This window comes from Molossus molossus, unplaced genomic scaffold (assembly GCF_014108415.1).
Source record: "Molossus molossus isolate mMolMol1 unplaced genomic scaffold, mMolMol1.p scaffold_m16_p_10, whole genome shotgun sequence".
In the NCBI taxonomy this organism is placed as follows: domain Eukaryota; kingdom Metazoa; phylum Chordata; class Mammalia; order Chiroptera; family Molossidae; genus Molossus; species Molossus molossus.
Genome location: NW_023425345.1, coordinates 50891950 through 50916302, shown reverse-complemented (window position 1 = coordinate 50916302; position 24353 = coordinate 50891950). Strand labels below are relative to the sequence as shown.

At 41.9% G+C, this 24353-nt stretch overlaps 1 protein-coding gene across 1 annotated transcript; it reads left to right on the top strand.

Annotated features, from left to right (window-relative positions):
- Positions 1 to 16346: 16346 nt before the first annotated feature.
- BCDIN3D (BCDIN3 domain containing RNA methyltransferase) lies at positions 16347 to 22974 on the top strand. The gene is made up of 2 exons (XM_036252066.1): positions 16347 to 16594; positions 21739 to 22974. The coding sequence occupies exons 1-2, from the start codon at positions 16361 to 16363 to the stop codon at positions 22375 to 22377; spliced, it is 873 nt and encodes a 290-aa protein (XP_036107959.1). The 5' UTR covers positions 16347 to 16360; the 3' UTR covers positions 22378 to 22974.
- The last annotated feature ends 1379 nt before the right edge of the window (positions 22975 to 24353 follow it).

Here is a 24353-nt window from a genome sequence, read left to right as displayed (position 1 = left end):
GAACATGGGGTAGCAGTCTAAATCAGCAGTGGAGCACGCTAACGCTGGCTCCCTCACCTCCTCTGCCTCTGACCAGCCTTCAGTCTCACTGTATCTGTCTCCTACCCATTTTGTCTTCATTCGTTTCCTAGGGCTGTTGCAACAACTTACCACAAGCTGGGTGACCCATAAAAACAATTTATTCTCGCACAGTTGTGGAGTCAAGAAGCCTGAAATCAAGGAGTTAGTAGGGTTGTTCCTTCTGAAGGCTCTGAGGGAGAATTGCTCCGTGCCTCCCTCCTAGTTTGTGGTGGCTGCTGGCAAGCCTTAGTGTTTCTTGGCTTGTAGCTGCCCTCTAGTCTCTGCTTCCACCTTCACATGGCCTTTTCCTCTGGGTTTATCTGTTTTGAATCTTCCTCTCCTTTCTCTTATAAGGATATCCATCACTGGATTTAGGGCCCACCATAAATCCAGGATGATGATTTCTTCTTCTTCTTCCTTTTTTAAATCCTCACCAGAAGATATTTTTTCATTTATCTTCAGATAGAGTGGGGAGGGGAGATAGAGAGAGAGAGATCGACATGAGAGAGACACATTAATCAGTCGCCTCCTGCACGACCCGGGCCGGGGACCAAACCACAAATGAGGTACGTGCCCTTGACCAGAATCGAACCCGTGATTCTTTGGTCTGCAGGCCAATACTTCAACCACTGAGTCAAACTGGCCAGGGCTGATGATCTCTTCTTGAGAGACTTCATTACATCTGCAAAGACCTTATTTCCCATAAAGGTTACATTCACAGGTACCAGAGGGTAGGACCTGGCATCTTTTTTGCGGGGCGCTATTTAACCCACTACACCATCTACTCCCTGCTGGTAGCTTCTACTTTGAGTGGTGATCTCCATGCACATTCTTCCCACCCCACCCCTAGGGTGGTCTTTACATCAAGCCTTTCTATTCCCATTCCCAGGCTCCCAAGTGAGGCTGGAGAAATTCCAGAGCTGAGCTGACCTGATCCAACTCACGTGTGCCATCTGCCTTCACTCCAATCTGGCTACTGGATCATGCCCCCTCCCCCTCACACACTCAAGTGCACAAGGACCTTTCTTCCCAGCCTATGCCCAACTCCTCTCTGAGGTCTATGTTTTTTCCTGGGAAAATGCTGCCAAAAGGAGTGAGCCCTGTCCTGTCCCTCAATTAGCTCTATGGCCCTTTATTAGCTCCTTTTTCTCCATGCCATTGAGGCCACGCGTAGGTACTCTCGCTAAGAGCCCCAGCTCAGCGAGTCTTCCAACCACACCCACCAATCCATGTGAGGAAACAAGCCATTTTGGAAGTAGATTTTCAAACTTCACCCATTCTGTCCCCCAGCCACTTGAGTCTCCCCAGTTGAGGGCCAAGACATCATGGAACATAGACAAAACATCCTTTATGTTCCCTGTCCAAATTCCTGATCTCCAGAATCTGTGAGCATAATAAAATGGTGGTTGTTTTATGCCACTAAATGTGAAGTAGTTTGCTATGCAGCAACAGATATAGGGAACAGAATGTGGTACTTGGCAGCAAGGCACTCCCATACAAAACTTAAAACATATGGCATTAGTCCCCGCTGGTTTTGCTCAGTGGTTACAGCATCAACCAGACTAAAGGGTCATGGGTTCAATCCCCAGCCCCAGTCAGGGTCGTGTGGGAAGCAACCAATCAATGTGTCTTTCTCATATCGATGTTTCTCTCTCTCTTTCCTTCCCTCCCTATGTAAAAGAAAATCAATAAAAAAAATATCCTCGGGTGAGGATTAACCAAAAATAAATAAAATGCTGTCAAAAAAACAACAACAACAAAACACATGGCATTGGTCTTGGAACCAAGTGGTAGGAGATGCTGAGAGGCCTCACTGATACCATTGGGAAAAGCTGGAAGGGCCTCAAAGAGACTGCAGGTGACGGTTCAAAGGAAAGTTGAGAAAAATGTAATTGGAACCTGGAGGAACAGAAATTCTTGTTACTGCCCAGCCAGTGTGGCTCAGTGGTTGAGCATCGACCCATGCACTGAGAGGTCGCTGGTTTGATTCCAGGTCAGGACATATGCCCAGGTTGTGGGCCAAATCCCCAGTCAGGGGGCATGCAGGAGGCAGCCAATCGATGTTCTCTCTCATCGATGTTTCTATCTTTCTCCCTCTCCCTTCCTCTCTCTCTAAAATCAATAAAGAAAAAAATAAAAGAATTCTTGTTACATAGCAGGAGAAAGTTTAGCAAAAGTCCTATCTACACTAATGTGAAAAATAGCAAAAGTGTCTAATGAATTGATGGAGCTGACTAAGATTTCCAGACAGAATGTTGAAAGTGTCAACTGGCTTATTTCGGCTTGGTATCATAAAAAACAGTGAGAGAAAAGCTAAAGAAGGAATTATTTTGTTTTTAGGCAGAATTTGGAGATGTAAAAATCCTAGACTTTCCAGCCAGCAAAGAATTATCAAAGTAATAAAGGCCTCAGGGCAAAGATCAAATCCAGTGTACTGTCAGGGTCAAAAATGGTCTTCTGTTAAAGACAAAAGCAAAGGTGTGATTGTAAAACCCTTTGTTAGGACTTCAGAAAGGTCAAAGATGAATCTAAGATTTCAGACAGACAGAAGTACTCCTAAGAATCTAAAAGGCACTTGTTGCCAAGCCATTCTATTAAACAAGAGGGCTTCGAAGGTTTTTTTTTCTTTCTTTCTCTCTCTCTCTTTCCTTTTTTCTCTCTTTCTCTTTCTCTTTCTTTCTTTCTTTCTTTCTTTCTGATTTTAGAAAGAGAGAAAGGGAGAGGGAGAAAGAGAGAAATATTGATAAGCGAGAATATCAATTGGCTGCCTCCTACATGTCCCCCACTGGGGATTTGGCCCACAACCTGGACGTGTGCCCTGACCGGGAATCGAACTGGTGACCTCTTGGTGCATGGGTCAATGCTCAACCACTGAGGCACACAGGCTGGGCATGCTTCGAAGGTTCTTAAAGATATCACCCTCAGCAGCTTCACTGAGGGGGGCAGGTCCCACATAAAGAAGTCCTTGTCTTAAGGAGATTTATATGTGTGATTTTTGTCTAATGAAGTCATAGAAAAACCACAGAGTTTTGAAGACAGTTGTATTGGTAGAAGCACCACCAGCTTAAAATAAAAGGGATAGAAACAGTACAAAAAATGAAGAGGCTTTGGACGCCTGAACTTCTGTGAATATAAGCAGGCAGAGAAAACTACTCAGAAGCAAGATGGGCTATTTCCTATGGAAAAAAAGATGACTCAGAAGACAAAACCAAGATGCCAGAGATGAAGTTAAAAGCCACATTTAATCATTGCCAGGGAACAATATTGGGGCCTAGTCAAGGAACTGGCAACATGTGCCAAGCTGGAATTCAGAATTTCTCTAACCAGTGTCTGCTATGGGCCTCTCATTTCCTCCCCTTTGAACCAGAACCTCTATTGTAATTGTCCTATGCCTGCCTCACAGTGTGTGCTCTGTGTACGTGTGTGTGTGTGTAAGGGAGTGGGAGTAAATAATCTGTCTTTCTAGTTCTGAAGTCTTTAGATTGAGAACGGCCAAGGAACCAAACCTGAAGAGCCTCAAATGCACAGACTTGGTTTAGATGTAATTCTGGACTTCACACCTGAGCCTGATGTTGGGCCTGATAATGGGATGAGGCTTTTGGGGGCCTTGGGAAGAGGTTGAATATATTGTGCATAAAGGCAGAGGGTAGAATGAAGAGGTTTAAAATAATGGCCACAAGTTCTTTAACAGATGGAATGTGATGATAGTGCTATTGTGTGAGTTCCAAGAGTTCTCTGGCCCAGCAATTCCAGCATAATTTCGGTTGACCCTGATTGGTCCTCCTTGGCTCAGAAGCTCTCCACTGGACCAATCACTATGATACTGGGATGGGATACATTGACTGACTGGACCTAGGTCATATATTCACCCTGAAGCCACATTCATTGACGAGAATGAAGAAGGTGAGAGATGTTTATCCAAAGGAAAATCAGAGTATGGTTCCCAGAAGAAAGTTGAATGTCAAGCAGGCAAAAACAACACATTTCTATCACCATAAGAATAGAAACCCTGTCCTCAAGAAACTCAGCATTGTGGTATGGACATGACAGAGAAGTAACTGTAATGTGATAAGTGCCATGCTAGTATAGTTGGATGAGGAGTTAAAAAAAGTTTCTTAGAGGCCTTTGAGCTGCATCTTAAAGGATGAGCAAATTTTAGTCACATGGACAAGAGAAAAGAAGGACTTTCAGACAAAGGGACCAGCTTGAACAAAGACCTGGTGGCATGGGGTGTTATAATGTGTTAAGAGATGGCAACTTATCTGGTGTAATGAAGCAAAGGGAGATGGAAGGGAGCAGAGAGAAGATGTTGAAATGTAGATGAGTCAAGTTATGAGGGACTAAGTAAAGCTCTGCTAAGGAGATGGAACTGGATTCTGTAGGCAGTGAGGACACTGAAGATGATTAAGTAGAGGAGTGACAAGATTAGATCTGTGTTGGGAAACAACTGTGGAAGATAATTTGGCAATAGTATCAAGTGACTTTTAGAAGTAGACACCCTTTGGCCCAGAATAGATACTAGATACTAGATACTAGATACTTATCCTAAGTAAATAATTGGACAAATGCCTAAAGAATGCAAGGATGTGCATTGACATAAACATAAATATTAAACAATAAGGGACTGTTAAACAAATTGTGATATGCTTATTCTAGGAAATACTAAGTGGCCACTAAAAATGATGAAATGGGTAAATATTTACATAGAGTTACAATATTGCATAATATTAAATCAAAAAGCAAATTATAAAGTATTATGTAGAGTATAATCACATTTAAAAATGTTTTAATGTATTTTATGGCTCTTCCTTAAGTAAAATGGCAACTAATAAATATAGAAACAATTATAGAATTAGAAAATTAAAATTTTGCTACAATCAAAGTAATAATTGATTCAAACAAGAATCAATGGGGTCCTGGCCAGTTTTGCTCAGCGGTTAGAGCATCAGCCTGTGGACCAAAGAATAAATGGGTGCCAAACTTTTAGGTGAAAGTTTGATGAGGAACAAAATATTTATATAATTCTAGCTTATCACCATACACATTACTTTTTTCTTTTCTTTTAGTTTTATTGAGATGTAATTCATGCATTTCAAAAACACAATTCAAACCACCATCATAACCTGTTTGTAAAACATTTTTGCCCCTTCCCTCCGTTAGCCGTCAGTCTCCATTCCTTCCTTCCCCATACCCCTTGACAACCATTAATCTATTTTCTATCTCTAGAAATTTTCCTATTCTGGATATTTCATATAAGTAGAATAATACAAATATGTGTTTTTTTGTGTGACTAACTTCTCTCACTTAGCATAATATTTTCAAGGGCCATCATGTTGAAGCGTGTATCAGTACTTCATTCCTTTTTATACTGGGTCATATGTACCCATGTTTAACCTTTGAGAAACTTTTTTCTGAAGGAGCTGCACTATTTTACATTTTCACCAGCAATGTATGAGACTTCCAATTTCTCTACATGGTCACCAATACTTGTCAGTGTCTGTCTTTTGTATTTTAGCCATCCCTGTGGGTGTGAAGTAGTATCTCACTGTGATTATGATTTGTATTTCACTAATGACAAATCATATTTAGTATCTTTTCATATGCACAGATTTTTTTCATAGATTACTTTCTTTTATCCTCACCAGATAACATTTTTACATTTATCTTCAGACAGAACAGGACGGGGGGAGGGGGACATTGATGTGAGAGAGACATAACAACTGGCTGCCACCCCGACCAGGGCGGGGGGGGGGGGGGGGGAGGGTGGAAACTGCAACAGAGGTACGTGCCCTTGGGGGGGGGGGTGGAAACTGCAACAGAGGTACGTGCCCTTAGCGGTAACCAAATCCTGGCCTTTCCGGTTCGCGGGCCGACACTCTAACCGCTGAGCCAAACTGGCTAGGGCCATAGATTACTTTTTAAAACTGATTTTTAGACAAAGGAAGGGAGAGGAAGAGAGAGAGAAGAGAAACACTGATGTGAGAGTAAAATATCCAACAGTTGCCTCCCACATGCCCCCCAGTGGGGATGGAGCCTACAATCTGGGCATGTGCCCTGACCAGAAATCAACCAGCAACCCTTCAGTGCATGGGACATGCCCAACCAACTGAATCACACTGGCCTGGACACAGATTATATTTTTTTTTTATCCTCACCCGAGGACATTTTTCCATTTTTTGTTCAGATAGAGTGGGAGGGAGAGAGAGGAAAAGAGAGAGAGAGAAACATTGATGTGAAAGGGACACATCGAGTGGCTGCCACCCGCACGACCAACCAGGGCTGGGGACAAACTGCAACCAAGGTACATGCCCTTAGCGGGAACCGAACCCAGGTCTCTCCAGACCGCAGGCCGACACTCTAACCGCTGAGCCAAACCGGCCAGGGCACACAGATTACTTTTTATTTACAAAGAGGCATATAGTAACTTTACAACAGGTGGAGAGAAGGAAATATTCACTCTTTTTGAAGGACAGTGGGTGGTGATGTCTTCACAAAAGAGGACACAGATGGGCTGGGTTTCTGGAGAGAAGTTGTGGGCAAGGGGAGGGAACATAGATTCCAGGCACAGAGAACAGCATGTGCAAGGATATGGAGCTCACACCCAGTATATTCAGGGGACATGAGTGGCTCAGCATGGCTAGAGTAAAGATGTTGGAATGAAATGGGGAGTGGGCAGAGGAGGTGAAGCTGAAGAAACAGTGGTCAGTTTTAAGGGATCTTGTAGGTCATCTTAAGTTAAGTCCTCACCTAAAAGCTTGTCAGAAATGCTGATTCTTGGCTCACCCTAGACTTCCTGAATCAGGATCTGCATTTTAAAAAGAGGTTCAGGTGATTTGTTTGCATTTGAGAAGCTCTGATTTAAGTTCTTTGAACTTTATTCTGTAGATTCGAGGGAACCTGATACAGATTCATTCTCCCTTGGCATCCTTGGCAGGTGATGGTTCTTCATCTCCTCTTCCCAGTCCACTCCTTCCTGGTTTCATCACCAGCAACTCTGCCTCCCAGAAACCCCAAAGCACTCCAGTCCTCCGCCCACTGCTTCCCTTAACAGACCTCGCCTCAGTCACTGTCCTGAATACATCACAAAGTTCTTAAATTCAGGAAGTCCCTTGGGTTTGAAAGATGATAAATGAAAATGTAAGATTCTATGAAAGAAAACTGTGTGGCAAGGTGACATTGTGGAAATCATTATGCCTAACCAGTGGTACATGCTGGAAACATAAGTCAGCTCAAATATCATTTAGAAAAATTCACAGATGCTGAGTCCATGATGAATTAAGAGGAGCTAAAGATGTTGCAGACATGGTTCCTGACCTTTTCTTTGTAATAATCTGTACTGGGATTTTTTTCTGACTATAAAAGTAATACACGTACATTATTGAAAGTTTGAAATATACATTAGTGTGAAGGAGAAAACATAAGGGCAGAGAAAAAACTCAGAATTAAAAACAAAATGAGAGACAGATGGAAGTCAAGTTTATGCATACATACACACACACACACACACACACACACACTCTTCCTCTTCCCCCAAACCCTGGGACCTTCTGATTTGGTTAATCCATAATTGGATTGATCCATATTCAATATTGATTGTTTACATGATTAACACTATAAACCCTGTTGACCACTGAGCAATGGTTACTTTTCCTTTCTTGCACAATGTTTTGCTTTTCTGGAGGTTAATCATCGTTTTTGTTGTTGTTAGTTGTCTGTTCATTGGCTTAATTTTGTTTTTGTTTTCTTTCACCCTCACCTGAGGACATTTTTCCATTTTTTGTACAGATAGAGTGGGAGAGAGAGGAAGAGAGAGAGAGAGAAACATCGATGTGAAAGGGACACATCGAGTGGCTGCCACCCGCACGACCAACCAGGGCCGGGGACAAACTGCAACCAAGGTACATGCCCTTAGCGGGAACCGAACCCGGGTCTCTCCAGACCGCAGGCCGACGCTCCAACCGCTGAGCCAAACCGGCCAGGGCTTAATTTTGTTTTTAATGGTAACTTTTTTCTTAACCCTCCTCTAAGTGGGTAAATATCCTCTTGATATATTCAAATACATTAGATGTTCTATCAGTTTCATCATATTGACACCGTCTTCCCAGAATCTCCTGACTTCTCTAACCTGCATGTTCACTCTGAAGATCGGCTGGCAACTCTTATCCAGGAATCTTCCTTCATCTCCATCCTGGGATTCTCTCACACTCTCCTCTGTTGTAAGCCTGCGTTCTTATTTTTTTGGTTTTCTACCTCATTTTGGTGGAAAATATTTTCCAGAAAGAGTTCAAGGAAGGTAATATTTTGGCTTCATGCATGTCTAAAAATGTCTTCATTCTATCTTTATACTTAATCAGTTGGCTGTGTATAGTGTGAAGGATTGGAAATAACTTTCCTTTAGAATTTTCAAAGCATCATTCCATTGCCTTCTAGCTGACGGTGTGGCTGTTGTGATTCAGTGCTTTGAGGATTCTTGATCCTGTGTAGGCAATATTTTGTTTTGAATCTTTCTGGAAACATTTCAGATTTCCTCTTTGTCCTCAATGTTCTGAAAGTTTACCATGTTATGTCTTGTTGTGGAACTATTTTTATCCATTATACCTGACATCCTTCAGTTCTGTGAAATTTTCATGAATTATTTCTTTAATAGTTCTTTGATAAACAGTTTGATAGTTCCCCATGCTTTCTCTTTCTAAAAGTCCTATCATTTAGATATCAGACCTTCTAGGCTGGATTCTATCTTTTGTCTTCTATTTTCCATCTCTGCCTTTTTTGCTTTTTTTCTGTTTGTCAGCCAGAGTCCTGTCAATCAAGAACCCTGATATAATATAAATTATTTATTTCAGAGAGGAAAAAAAGAGATTCTGAAGATAAATGAAAGAATTGGCTGTTAATAATCTGTAGGTCCTATGGGATTTCAAATGAGACACAAAAATGATTTAGGTTGTGGAGGGTAGGCTAGAAAGTCTTCCAAAAGGTCTTCATATACATTCTCCATCTCATCAGTAATTTGTGACGGTAGATCGTTGGTTTTATGGGTCCCTTGAAGTCTAAAACGTGTCTTGTAAGAGAGATGGAGGATGAGAAATATCCTTGTTTCCATTTTAACTTCCACTGGGATTGAGGCCAAAAATATACCAACATGTGAACAAGGAGAATCTGAAGCTTATATCAGATTTAATGAATTAATGTACAGAAATCCAGTTCCAATCTGCAGGCCAAAATTCTACAAATATTCACTCTCTTCCTCATCTCCCACTCTTCCTGAACAGAGACTAGTTCGTTTTTTCTCAAATCCATGGGGTGTTTTTTTTATTTCCTGGACACATTATCAGGCTTTATTCCCCCACCCTCCTTAGGCAGGCCATAGGACTGAGTTTTGGCCAATAGAATGTGAAAGGAATGCTTCTTCTGGACTTGGCCTCCAAATCATCACTTGAGATTCTCCAGGTGCTCTCCTCCCTCATCTGCAGCCAGATATAGAAGACTCACTCAATAACTTCAGGGCCCCTGGGAAAGGCAAAATTTCTAGATGAGTCCATGAAATCTCTGAAAAGCAGAGGATCCTTCCATCCGTCCCCACTGACCCACACTGGACAGTAACAAAAGGGAGAAATAAACCTTTGATATTTGGGGGTTGTTTGTTAAAGCACTTAGTCTACCCTGACTAATTTGACTCCATCTTTGGAGAAACCGCCTTTACCTACTGGGTCTCAGTTTCCTCATCTGAAAATGAGGGGTTTAGAATGGGTACTCTCTTGGTTGCCTTTCAGCTATAACATTCCACTTGTAAATTGTATAGTTATTATTCCAAGTGGTTTCAAACTCTACAAGGACTAATTGCAGAATTTTTCAATTATAATAAAGAGTAAATTATCCATTTATAGATGGGTTGTGTTCTAAAAGTCTAAGTATGAATCCCTTGTTGGAACACTGCTTATGTCAGAAAATAGATTCAGTATTTTAAAGTTTATACAGATTTGTGTTTAATCCTCAGTTCTGAGGCCCCTGAGCCCCAACTATAGGCAGTGAGTTAAGCAGGAAGTCAGGAACTAAGCAGAGGCTCTGAGGCATGATTAAAGAGGCACAGGATAGAAGAGTAGGATGGAGTGCACCATGGGCCAGGCTGTCAGTTGCATAAGCTTCCTTGGGAGATCATAAGAGCCATTATACATGTGAATCATTTCTATCTCGCATACTTCCAATTCCACCTCTCAATTTTAACTGTACTTGGGTACATGTTGTGTGCAGGACAGAGATGGATTTGCCATGGAGCTAATGAAACTCAAGCTCCAGGGTCCTCACTCATACACAGGACCCTTCCAAGGTCCTAGAATTATATTCACAGGTTTTTATAAAATTTGAAAAAATAAGATATTTTAACTATAGTTGGTTAAGACTGCTGTCTATTTCCACTTCAACTTTCCCTCCTTCACATTTCCCTTTGTGTTAGGTAGCACTGGAATGGCCACAGGCATTTTTGGAATCCAGCTAAGGGGAAGTTTAGTTGGGATACATTCCATTTGGGATCTATTCACATGGTTTACAATTACTTGCATGCATAGTTGAGCTAAGACCCACTGCTCAGATGAAGGGATAGTTCCAGAAGTCTCTTACCTACTTTGCTAACTCACCTAGAATTGTGACTTGTAGGTGCAAGGCCAAAGTTCAGATAAAAATCTAAACATTTCCTACAGCACCTGACACCAGAAGTATAAGGAACTGGAGGGGAATCAAGTTTTGAAAATGTATAAGGCCAGAAGCTAGTCTGGAGAAAATTATTCTAATCATCAGCTATGCAAAAAAATATAAGCAGAGATTTCTGTCCTTATTGACATCCAATCCAAAGAACTTTTGTTCTGCTGGCAATATGCTTAATAACACAGTGTATATCATTATAAATGTATCATTCATTTTTTTCTTTTTTGATGAGAACTGTTCAAAATATAATTTACCAGAATTCCAATCTTTTTAAAGTTCTTGATGACTTGACATAAATTACTGATATTAACACAGATAATTAAAAACTCATAATATATCACTTATAATGAGGTTTTCAAAGAAAAATTGGCTAGTAAATGTAGTCCATTCAGCCCAGCCAGTGTGGCTCAGTGGTTGAATGTCGACCCATGCACCAAGAGGTCACCAGTTCAATTCCCGGTCAGGGCACATGCCCAGGTTGTGGACATGATCCCCAGTAGGAGGCATGCAGAAGGCGGCCAATCTACGTTCTCTCTCATAGATGTTTCTATCTCTCTCTCCCTCTCCCATCCTCTCGCTGTAATATCAATAAAGAAAAAAAAATTTTTTTAAAATGTGGTCAACTCAAAGAGTACATCTAAGATTAGTCCCTACACAAGAAAATCTAAAATGCTCTAGAATCTTATAGCTCATAGATGAAAGAAATTTTGATCAAGGGTTTCCCCAATTTGATAACAAACCTAAATGTTTACCTGATATTGCCAATAATAACACATTGTGAACCTGAAACTTTCCTAAACAACCAAAATATAAAAGAAATTTGATCTGCCATGCTAAGAAAAGACTGAATTGTCTTTGTAATCCTCTCTGTAAAGGAGTACTATCAAATTATTGTCATATAAAGAAGGAATCAAAGAATAAACAGCCAAAAATGTAAGAAAAAACATAATATTCAGCCCTGGCCAGGTGGCTCAATTGGTTGGAGCATCATCTCCATACACCAAAAAGGTTGCAGGTTCAATTTCCAGTCAGGGCACATACCTAGGTTGCGGGTTCGATCCTGGTTGAAACTCAATCTTTCTCTTTCTCTCTCTTTCTCTCTCTCTCTCTCTCTCTCTCTGTCTCTCAAATCAATACACATATCCTAGGTTGAGGATTTTTTTTAAAGAAAATGTAATATTCAGCCCTGGCCAGTTTGGCTCAGCAGTTAGAGCGTTGGTCCAGAGAGACCCGGGTTCGGATCCCGCTAAGGGCATGTACCTCGGTTGCAGTTTGTCCCCGGCCCTGGTTGGGTCATGTGTGCAGGAGGCAGCCACTCGATGTGTCCCTTTCACGTAAATGTTTCTCTCTCTCTGTCTCTTCCTCTCTCTCCCTTCCACTCTATCTGAACAAAAAACAAAAAAAAATGTCCTTGGGTGAGGATAAAAAAATAATAATAATAAAATAAAATAAATAAAATGTGTAATTTGTTGTGAATTATGTTCTTATGGTAAATAAATACTATTCACTTTGACATCTATCTTATATTTGTAATTTTTTTTTTTATCCTCACCCGAGGACATTTTTGCACTTATCTTCAGATAGAGCAAGAGGGAGAGAGGGAGGAAGAGAGAGAAACATCGATGTGAGAGAGACACATCAACTGGTTGCCACCCACACAACCCCAACCAGGGCCGGGGACAAGCTGCAACCGAGGTACGCCCCCCTAGCAGGAACTGAACCTGGGACTATCTGGTCCAGAGGCCGACGATCTAACCACTGAGCTAAACTGGCCAGGGCTGTAATTTTTTTTCTTTAAAACACCCCCACACCTGCAATTGTATAAGCACCAGGCTCTACAAAATCTGGCCAACTACAGTGCAGAGCATGTTCAGGTGCTACTACAGCTATTTGAAGTGTTGGGACTGGTTACTCAGGCCCCAGGCCCAGGAGCTGAGTATTATCAGGTCGTATGGACAGATCGAGATCTGAAAAATGGGTACAGGTTTTTTAAAAAGTCAACAGGTTAGGTCAAACTAAAACGCTTCTTCATCAGCTCACCTCTGAGGCATTTTAGATCTCCAGGAACATTATCAGGTCCACCCCTATCTTTGCTTCTCGAGTATCCCAGGGTCAGAAGGAACCTGCCTTTACCATGTAGGCCTGATGCCTTTTTATTTTTTTTCTGAAGAACAGTGAGTGTTTTAAGAACTCAAAAAACATGCCTATGTCCTTAATCCTTCGTGAAATTAAACTCTTGACTGGAAAATTATATATCTATATAATTTATATATAATGTATAATTATAAATATATATAATTGTGTTTAAACAAGCAAACAAAACAGTGTTTACTAAAACAAGGTGATTCTAGCTCCTTGAAAATTAAGGGTTGTCAAATGTTTGTGCTAGCACCATCTAGTGACAAAAAGGGGTAAGTTCAGCTCACCAGAATCTGTCAAACACTGGGAACAGAAATAGTACTAATGCTGCTGTCCCTGCACCTCCCACCCCCGGCTCTGTTTTGGAAGTTGTGCAGAGTACTGTGGTTTATTCAATTCCACTGTGACTTTTGGTCATTAACTTATGTCCCCACATAGATCAGGCAGAGATGAAAGTATGAAGTAAAAATTGGTAGGAAAAGAGAGAGGGCCTATTTTTACCCTGATGGCACTATCTGCAGGGTTCATGCTTCAGTCCCTTAGAAGTTCAACAAACCACTAGCTTTATGAATCAGGAGGCATCTTTTAGATAGCTGGCCAGGTGGGGAGAGGTCAGCACAACTCTGCTGACCACTGACTGAACCTGTTAGATATTCTGGGCCATTCTGGCTTCTGATTTGAACCTGCTACCTAGGCTGACCCCTCAGCTTCTCTCCTTACTAGCTCTGTTTTTTCCCTATCTCTGGCTCAGCCCACATTCTGCCTAGCTCCATTCCATTATGTCTGTTTCAGTTGGATTCCTTTCTCCCTTCCATTTTTGTTTTTTTAAAAAAAACAAGTTTTTTTGTTTTTTTAATCCCCACCCGAGGACATTTTTCCATTTTTTGTTCAGATAAGTGGGAGGGAGGGAGGAGGGGGAGAGAAAGAGAGAGAGAGAGAGAAACATCAACGTGAAAGGGACACATCGAGTGGCTGCCACCAGCACGACCAACCGAGGACATTTTTCCATTTTTTGTTCAGATAGAGTGGGAGGGAGGGAGGAAGGAGGGAGAGAGAGAGAGAGAGAGAGAGAGAGAGAGAAACATCAACGTGAAAGGGACACATCGAGTGGCTGCCACCAGCACGACCAACCGGAGCCAGGGACAAACTGCAACCGAGGTACATGCCCTTAGCGGGAAATGAACCCGGGTCTCTTGGGACCGCAGGCCGATGCTCTAACCGCTGCGCTAAACCAGCCAGGGCCATTTTAGTTTTTTCAAAACAGATCTGGCTTTAGTCACCAGGGAAGTTAATCCCTTGCATCGTCTATTGAGTTAGCTTTTTTTTTTTTTTAATTTCATTTCATTATGATAAACCCCTTAACATAAGATCTGTCCTTTTAACAGATTTTAAAGTACACAATAGTGTTGTTACCCACAGGCATAATGCTGTACAAATCTCTAAAATTTATTCATCTTGCATAACTGAAATTTATACCCATTCATTAGCATCTCCTCCTTTCCCTTTCCCCCAGTGCCTGGCAACTACCATTCTATTCTTTGATTCTATGAATTTGACTATTTTAAATACCTTATATAAGTGGAATCATGTAGTATTTGTAATTCCATGACTGGCTTATTTCACTTAGCATAATATTCTCAAGGTTCAACCATGTTTTCACATATGACAGGATTTCCTTTTGTTTTTAAGATGAATAATATTCCATTGTATGTACACACGTTTTAAAAATCAATCCATCTGTTGATGGACATTTAAGTTGTTTCCACATATTGGCTGATTGCGAATAATGTTGCAATGAACATGAGAGTGCTGATATCTCTTTGAGATCCTGATTTCAATTCTTTTAGATAAATACCCAAAAATGGGATTGCTAGATCATATGGTAGCTCGATTTTTAACTTTTTTAGAAATCTCCATACTGTTTTCTATAGAGGCTGCACCATTTTACATTCCCACCAACAGCACACAGGGTTCTCTATATCCTGCCAACACTTGTCTTTTGTTGTTTTTATAATAGCCATCCTGACAGGTATGAGATGATATTTCATTGTGGTTTGATTTGCATTTCCCTGGTGATTAGAGACACTGAGCCTCTTTTCATATACCTGTCATCCACTTGTATGTCTTCCTTTGGAGAAATGTGAATTCAAGTTCTTTGACTGTTTTAAAATCAGATTATTAGGTTTTCTGCTATTGCATTGTAGCAGTTTCCTATATATTTAGGAAATTAATCCCTTATCAAATACATGGTTTGCAAATAGGTTCTCCCATTCTGTAGGTTGCCTTTTTACTCTCTCAATGGTTCCCTTTGTTGTGCATAAGCTTTTTTAGTTTGATATAGTCCCCCACTTGTCTATTTTTGCTTTTGTTGTCTCTGCTTTTGTTTTCATATACATAAAATCATTGCCAAAATCAATGTCATGAAGCCTTTCCCTATTTTTTTTCTAGCAGTCATACAGTTTTAGGTCTTATGTTTAAGTCGTTAATTCATTTTGAGTTAATTTTCATGTAAGAACCTACTTTCATACTTTCGCATATGAATAGCCAGTTTTCCCAGCAGCATTTGTTTATATTGAGTTTTCATTCAACAAATATTTATTGAGCATCTTTGGCCCAAGCATTACGACAGGCATAGGGGATTCTAGGCTGTGAATAACATAATGGTTGCATGCACACCCTCTGGAGCCAAACTGCCTGGGTTCAAATTCTAGTACTACCATTTCTCTGTGACCTTGGGTAAGTTACTAACTTCCTTGTGCCCCAATGTCCTTATCTACATAAAAGGGTAATATTTATGGTTCTTTCCTCGCCGAGTTGGTGTGAGGACTAAATGAGTTACTACATGTAAAGAGTTTAGAAAAGTGTCTGACACCAGGTAAGCACTCTTCAGTGCTGGCTCTTAAGGCATAGTCTTTGCCTCTCAAGAAGCTCACAGCCTATACTTACCTAATCCACCTAGCCCCATGGCAGGCAGGGCCATTTGGGTCTTTTGGCACCTCAAGTGACACATGGCTCTGGCTACCCTTTCCTGGCATCACAGGATAAACCGGGTACAGATTCCTGTGTCAGAGTTTCGCTGTGTGACCCTAGACAAGTAATGTCTACTCTCTGGGTCTCACATTTCATCTGTAAAAGAAGGAAGTTGGAACAAAACTGATTTCCAAATCCCAACAAACTCCTCTTTCTGGATAGTCCACGTTGAAACTGTCACCTTGGGAAAGTCATAACCTTTCCGCTCGTTTCCTCACCTGTAAAACGGGATAATATTACTAACCAGTTCCCAGGTCAGGTGAGGAGTCTATGACGCAAAAAACACCCCGCCAGGGATCGAAGGCCTCTCAGTGGATGCCGTCTTAATACCCACTCGCCTTTGGCATTCAGCGCAGGCGCATTGGTGCCATGACCGCGGATTCCCGACTTCCGCTTCCGCTTCCGCCGGGACCCGGAGGCTAGACTGAGGCTCATGGCAGCGTCCGCCGAACGGAACGTCGGAGGCGTAGAGAAGGCTGCGGTGGAAGAGGAACCTAGAGTTCTGGAACCCGGGGCCGCCCCTTTCGGAAATTTTCCTCATTATTCCCGCTTCCACTCTCCAGAGCAACGGCTCCGCCTTCTGCCTCCAGAGCTGCTCAGCCGGCTCTTCCCTCAGGGTCCCGAGACGAAGCCGATTCTGGGGCTAGACGTGGGGTGTAACTCTGGGGTGAGTGACAGGGGAGGGATCCGAGGTCTGGGAGTCCCGCGGTTGGCTGCCTCCGTGTCCACTGGGTTTCTGGCCTAGGCGTGTCATCACACCTTTCCCAAAATGCGCTTAAAGGCGTAGCGCTGATCGACTCGGTGCTGCTACTAGCTGCCCTCCAGGGTCCCACCACCTTCTGTCTTAGGGATCGTGCTCAGTGTTTCTCAACTACCTTACGAATTGCCGCGTCCCCGCCTCCGCGTTCGCCACCTCTAGGCCAAACCCCTGTGGCAAGGGCCACCGTATCTGGGCTTCTGTCGCTTGCCTTCTGTTCTACTTGACTGGGGAGGGGTCAGGAGAGGGACGCTTCCGGAGACCCCCATTTGGGAGCGTGGGGTTGGGATTAGGTTACTTGAAGAGATGAGCCAGAGGTGACAGAATCGTGCCTGGAACTAAGGTTCGTGTGCCAAGCAGTACAGAACCGACCCTGGCGTCAAACTGATAATAATTTTATTAAAAAAAATTTTTTTTCCTTTTATGAATTTTAGAGAGAGAGGAAGGGAGAGAGAGATGGAAACATCTATGAGAAAGACATGCATTGGCCACCTCCTGCATGCCCCCCCACTGGGGATTTGGCCCACAACCTGGGCATGTGTCCTAACTGGGAATCAGCCAATGACCTCTTGGTGCAGGGGTCCTCACTCAACCACTGAGCTACACCCGCCAGGCTGATATTAATTTTACGGAGTATAGTGTAGAGGATTGAGAAGCAAAAATACAGCATCCTACTGGAGGAAGGCACTACCACGTTTTCTTACCGAAAAGTATTCTTAGGTGTCTAGTGGTTATAGTTAAACAACATGCAAAATAGCGAATTGTTTCTCTGATACCGAATGCTTCCAAAGTTAATGCCTTCTACCTCCAGGAGCAGGAGAGGGTGGGGAAAATTGTATTATATTGCAGGTCATCCTCAGAAGAGATTTTGGTGGAGGGTTGAAGGCTATAGAGACACAGCTGATGAGGAGGGAGACATTTGGATACAGACTCAAAGCTGGAATAAGTAAATAGGTGGGTCTGGGTGACTCCTGCAAACATTTCTCCACTGTGATGATACAGGAAGTCAGAAGGGGAAAGCAATGGAAAAGACAGGCTAGATTTAAGGCTTAGGATTTCATGAAGGGCATTAGGAACCCATAGGAGGTTTTAAAGTTGACAGGGATAGCCCTGACCGGTTTGGCTCAGCGGTTAGAGCTCCGCCTGTGGTCCAGAGAGACCCAGGTTTGGTTCCCGCTAAGGGCACATACCTCCGTGGCAGTTTGTCCCCGGCCCTGGTTGGGTTGTACGGGTGGCAACCAATAGATGTGTCCCTTTCACGTCGATGTTTCTCCCTCCCTCCCACTCTGATAAAAATAAAAAAAATTAAGTTAACAGGGATCTATAGATGTATATAATACACACTAGAAGCAAGTACGTAGTTGCAGTTAATGTGGGCTACCTTGGTTGTACATTGAGGGAGCAAGTCTCTACTGACCCTAAATCCTCCTTTACCCCTACACAGTGGCAACTGCTATTTATAATTTCTTGAGGATTGGGTATGCATCCTATGTGTATACAAGCATTTATATATGTACAATATCTCCCCTCTTTTAGTTTTACTAATAACACACTATTTTGTACTTGCTTTTTTTAAAATTGAATTTATTAGAGTAACACTGGTTAATAAAACTATATAGGATTCAGATGTACAATTCTATAATACATCATCTGTATATTGTATTGCACCTTGCTTTTCATTTAATAATTTGAAGGTCACTTATGTCACTTAATTTTTTTTTCCAGCAGCTTCATAGTATTTCATTGTAAAATGTGCCATAATTTATGAGGTGCTTTGTTTAAATTTTAAAAACTCCTAGGCTCCACTCTAGACCTACTGAATCAAGATCTTGGGATACTAAGCCCTTAAGTCTGTATTTTCGTTTTTAAGCTTCCAGGGGACTCTAGGACTGGGGAATTGAGGATGGAGAGGATGAAGAGATGTGGTGGAGGAGGGACTGATGTGACAAAATGACTGGCCAAACATGGGGCACACCCAAGATCAGATAGCAGGAGGGAGACAGCAAAGAAGTAAATAGATAGGGACCAAATTAAGCAACATAGTGTAGAACCTTCCTATTCAAAGTCGTTGAGCCCTGGCTGGTTGCTCAGTGATTAGAGCATCGGCCCATGGACCAAAGGGTTGTGGGTTCGATTCCTGGTCAAGGTCACGTACCTGGGTTGCAGGTTCTATCCCCAGTCCTGGCCAGGGCTGTGCAGGAGGCAACCACTCGATGTGTCTCTATCGCATGGGTGTTTCTCTCTTTATCCCTCCTTCTTTCCCACTCTATCTTAAAATCAATGGAAAAATATATATGTATCCTCAGGTGAGGATTAACAAAAAACAAACAAACAAAGTGTGGTCCTTGAACTGTAGCATTGTCATGACTTGGAAGCTTATTAGAAATAATCTCAGCCCCCATCCCAGTTTGATTAACCAGCCTTTACTTTAACAAGAACCCTAGGTGATGTGTATGCCCACTGAAGAGTGAGCAGCCTGGTATAGAAGAACCTAATGTAGCCTAACTCTTGCTGTGTACTAACCATGTGACTTGAGACAAGTAAAGTCACTGGCCTCTGAACCATAATTTTTATTTTTTATTTTTATTTTTTATTTTTCTTTTTATCCTCACCCGAGGATATTTTTCCATTTTTTATTCAGATAGAATGGGAGGGAGAGAGAGGAAGAGAAAGAGAGAAACATCGACGCGAAAGAGAGACATCGAGTGGCTGCCACCCACACAACCAACCAGGGCTGGGGACAAACTGCAACCGAGGTACATGCCCTTAGCGGGAACCGAACCCGGGTCTCTCTGGACCGCAGGCTGACGCTCTAACCGCTGAGCCAAACTGGCCAGGGCTGAACCATAATTTTTAAAATACCATTTTTTATAACTATACCACACATAGAGAAAAGTGCATAAAACATAAATTTACACTTATAAATTAATATAAAGCAGACACTTTTATGACTTTCTTTTTTTTTAGTATGTTTTTATAAATTTTTTTAGAGAGAGAGGAAAGGAGAGAAAGATAAAAACATCGATGTGAGAAGAGAAACATCTATCAGCTGCTTTCTGCACACCCCCTACTGGGGATCCAGCCTGCAACCGGGCATGTGCCCTGACCAGGAATCAAACCAGAACCTCTCAGTCAATGGGACGATGCTCAGTCCACTGAGCCACACCGGCTGGGCTATGACTACTTTCTAGATCAAGAATAAAACATTTTCAGTAGCCCACAAGTCTCCCATATGCCTTTTTCTGTTCATAAACCCCCTCTCCACCCAGAGGTAAGAACTAGTTTGATCTAGTTTGATTTTTTTTTTTCCTCACCCGAGGACATTTTTGCATTTATCTTCAGATAGAGCAGGAGGGATAGAGGGAGGAAGAAAGAGAGAGCAACATCGATGTGAGAGAGATACATCGAGTGGTTGCCACCTACACAGCCAGGGACAAACCGCAACCGAGGCATAGCCCCCAGCAGGAACCAAACTTGGGACCCTCTGGTCCACGGGCTGACGCTCCAACCGCTGAGCCGAACCAGCCAGGGCAGAACTAGTCTGATTTTTATTGTTTCTTTATAGCTCACTATTTTTGTATCCCTAAACAATGAAGTTTAATTGTATCTATTTTTGAACTTCATATAAATGAAAGCTTATCATGTATTTTCTTTTATGTCTTGCTCTTTTATTCAGCATTATAGGTTTGTGAGAGTCATTCATGTTCCTGCACTTAGCTGAATTCCTTCATTTTTTAACTGCTATTTAGTATTCTGTCTTAATGACTACATCACATTTATTTATCCATGCTACTGTTATAGGACATGTGGGTTGTTTCAGACACATTTTCTTCACCTGCACAAAAGGCATAAATATTTCCTCATAGGGTTGTTGCATAGAGCAAATGAGGTAGTGAATAGGAAAATGCCTTGAAAAAAAATGTATAGAAGAACACAAATTTGAATTAATAATAATGGTTATAGAAGTCAGAATTAGAGAAAGGAATAGTGACTTAAGAGTCCAAAAAAAGTGCTAAGATGGTGAAAATCATAAATTGTTGAAGAAGGAGGTCAGCAGGGACTTTTGGGAGTAATGGATGCAGCGGAAGAATAAGTCTGAAGGGGGTGGTGAAGCATAGGACAGGTAGTAAAATTGAAGCTGTAGAGTGAAGGCTGGATGAAGACTTTTTGGAATCTACTTTCCTAACCACAGGTATGAGAAGTGGGTTTTTATAAGGTGATGCTTGTTCTATTCCTTATCTTCCTGGTAAGAACACTGGTAATGCTCCTGGAACCCATTCCTCCCTGGAGTCTGAGATACCCAAAACAAAAAACAAAAAGATAGCGAGTTTACCAACATATTAAGCTGGAAAATACTGCTTTAGTTTCTTTCCTGCATCTGTTGGGCTGTAACTTTCACCATACTACCCAATCTGCCATCAGTCGGGAAAGCGTAGAGATGATTCATTACAGCCCGTCACCCCTGGAGGGTGCTGAGAGCCTGCTTTGTGGAAAACTTTCCAGACAACTTCCTTAGGCTATAGTTTAGGAGTCTCACACCCTCTAAAGCCAGAAGTATGTGGCAGTCTCAATAAGAGATGAGGACAAAAAAAATTTTTATGTGTATTTTCACGGAAGAAACTTTTCCATTGCTTTTTAGATAGAGTGGGAGAGAGAAAGAGAAACATCGATGTGAGAGAGACACATCGATTGGTTGCCTCCTGCATAAACCTGACAGGCCGGGGATCAAACCTGCAACCAAGATACCTGCCCTGGATCAGGAATCAAATCCGCTACTCTAGTCTGTAAGTTGACACTCTAAGTTGAACCAAACTGGCCAGGGCAAGAGGATAAAATTTTTAATAAAGAACTCTTGGACAACAGTGTGGTGATTGTAGGGGTGGGGAAAGGGTTAAGGGGGATAAATGGTGATGGGGAAAAAAGATAAAATTTAAAAAGAGATAAGAGAATAGACATCTGTAATACTCTCAACAATAAGTTAAAGAGATGAGAGATAAGATTCTCTTCTATTCAGTGGTTGAAAGCAATGACAAAGTTCTTTTGGATTCCCCTAGGATCTAAGTGTGGCCCTGTACAAACACTTCCTTTCCCTACGTGAGGGGGAGACCTGCTTAGATGCCTCAAGAGAACTCCGTCTCCTCTGTTGTGACATAGATCCAGTCCTGGTGGAGCGAGCTGAAAAAGAATGCCCTTTTCCTGATGCTTTGACTTTTATTACCCTAGATTTCATGAATCAAAGGAACCGGAAAGTGCTCTTGGGCTCTTTCTTAAGCCAGTTTGGACGCTCAGTTTTTGACATTGGCTTCTGCATGTCGATAACCATGTGGATTCATCTGAACCATGGGGACCATGGCCTGTGGGAGTTCCTGGCTCACCTCTCCTCCCTCTGCCACTATCTCCTTGTGGAGCCACAGCCCTGGAAATGTTACCGGACAGCTGCAAGGCGTCTCCGAAAGCTGGGCCTCCATGATTTTGACCACTTCCGCTCCCTTGCCATCCGAGGTGATATGGCCAATCAGATTGTGAAGATCTTGACCCAGGACCATGGCATGGAATTAGTGTGCTGCTTTGGCAACACCAGCTGGGACCGAAGCCTTCTGCTCTTCAGGGCAAAACAAACCACAGAAACTCATCCCATCCCTGAATCACTGATAGAAGGAAAAGAAAGGAACAGGTTAAGGTCCTGGAGATAGTGAGATGAGAGGGTGAGAAGGCCAGGAAAGAGATATTGAAATGGTTTTATTCTGAGAATTAAGTTCACCCTCTTTAACTCCTTAACATTTAGGCAGCTTCAAAACCTGGCAGAAGCTTTTGACAAAATGTCCAAGATGCAATTGAAAAAATCAGCATTTGTTCCCCATTGTCTGGGATGATCCTGGAGGAGAATCTATCTGTGGAGCAATGAGATGGGCTGTCTGGATTGAGATGGCCTAGAAAAAATAATCTTGATTCTTGGATATGGACAGAGCTGCTTTTGGTGGATTTATAAAGACCAGGCTAGCCTTAGAATGTATTGTTCTCTGGGCCCCTTGGGTCTGATACAACCTCACAATACAATCTGAAAAGAGTCACTGGCCTGGCTAAAGGCAAGGGTTAATATGAAAAACATCTTTCCAAAGCAGGTCAAGTCTCCAACATGACCAGGGTCAGCACAGCAGTTACAGATACTAGGCAAGATGCATTAGCTGACATTTAAAAGATGTTTAAAATGTTTAAATTAGCCCAGCCTGTGTAGCTCAATGGATTGAGCATTGCCCCATGGACTGAGTGGTCCTGGTTGGATTCCTGGTCAGGGCACATGCCCAGGTTGTGGGCTAGATCCCCAGTGGGGGGCGTGCAGGAAGCAGCCGAGCAGTGTGTCTCTTTCATATCAATGTTTCTATCTCTCTCCCTTCCTTTGTCTCTAAAAAAATCAATAAAATATATATTTTTTAAAAAGATTTAAATTATCGGGGAGAGAGTAGAAGAGGATAAACGGGGAATAAATGGTGATGGAAGATTTGACTTTGGGTGGTGAACACAATACAATATATATATGATGTATTATAGAATTGTATACCTGAAACCTACGTAATTTTTATTAAACAATGTCACCACACTAAATTTGATAGATAAATAAATAAAGAATTTAAATTATGAACTCAAAATCTAACTGGTATAAATGAAATGAATGAAGTGGGATTGTACATAATATATATAATTATATATAATAAAAGTGACTTGAGTATGGTTGAGAATGCCCTGTGTATCTGGGGTAGATAGGAGATTTTCACTTTTACCCACTCTATCCAGGAAGGTTTCAGCTCAAGAAAAAGAACCTCACCCAAGCTTAGAACAGAAAACAAGCCAGAGAATAAGTCAATTCAGGACTTTTTTGTCCCCATCCTCTGCCAAAGCACACCAGTATGGAAGTGGGGGACACCCGCCTGTGTGGGGGTAGGACTTTTTGTGGAGACAAATGCATAGAATGTGGTCTACAATGGGATGACTACACCGTTAAGTGCTGTGGGATAGTGTTGCTGATGTCTGTTAGGCTTTGATTTTTAAGACACCCATTAGTTGAATCCAAGGGAAAGTGGAAGATGGAGAAAGATTTGTTTGGTGAAGAGAAGATGGAAAAACAAAACATACCTAAGAAGGGAGATTGTGTTGAGCTTCAAAATCCCTAAGATCCTATTATTTTCTGAATCAAAGTTGTAGAAGGAGCAGGGAGCAAGAGAGTATGGCCCATCAGTTTGACGTTGGACTTGTTGACAGTCAATAGGACCTAGGTAAAGGCTCCTGCGAAGGAATTTGAACTTTATTCATGAGACATCAGTGGCCTCTGCTCTCATAAAACCTTCATTTAGAAAAAATTTTTCTATTTTGTGCTGGCTGATTGTGTTGGTTGGTGCCATTTCCAATCTCAATTAGATTCCAGTACTATTTTTCAGTCTTTTTGTATTGCTGCTCCTGATCATTTTTATCCTAGTGACTCTTCCAGATTTTTACCCTTCTTCCCTTCTACAGGCTCTTGATTCTATCTCTGCTCCATTAACGTAAGCAAATGGCTTAACCACCAACTAAAGTCATTTTTGTTTGCTGTGTCAGAAAATCTTGCCCTCAGTCTTGAACTTCATCTTGCCTCCTTTTCGCTTCTAAACTTACCCGGTCATTACCAAATAATCTC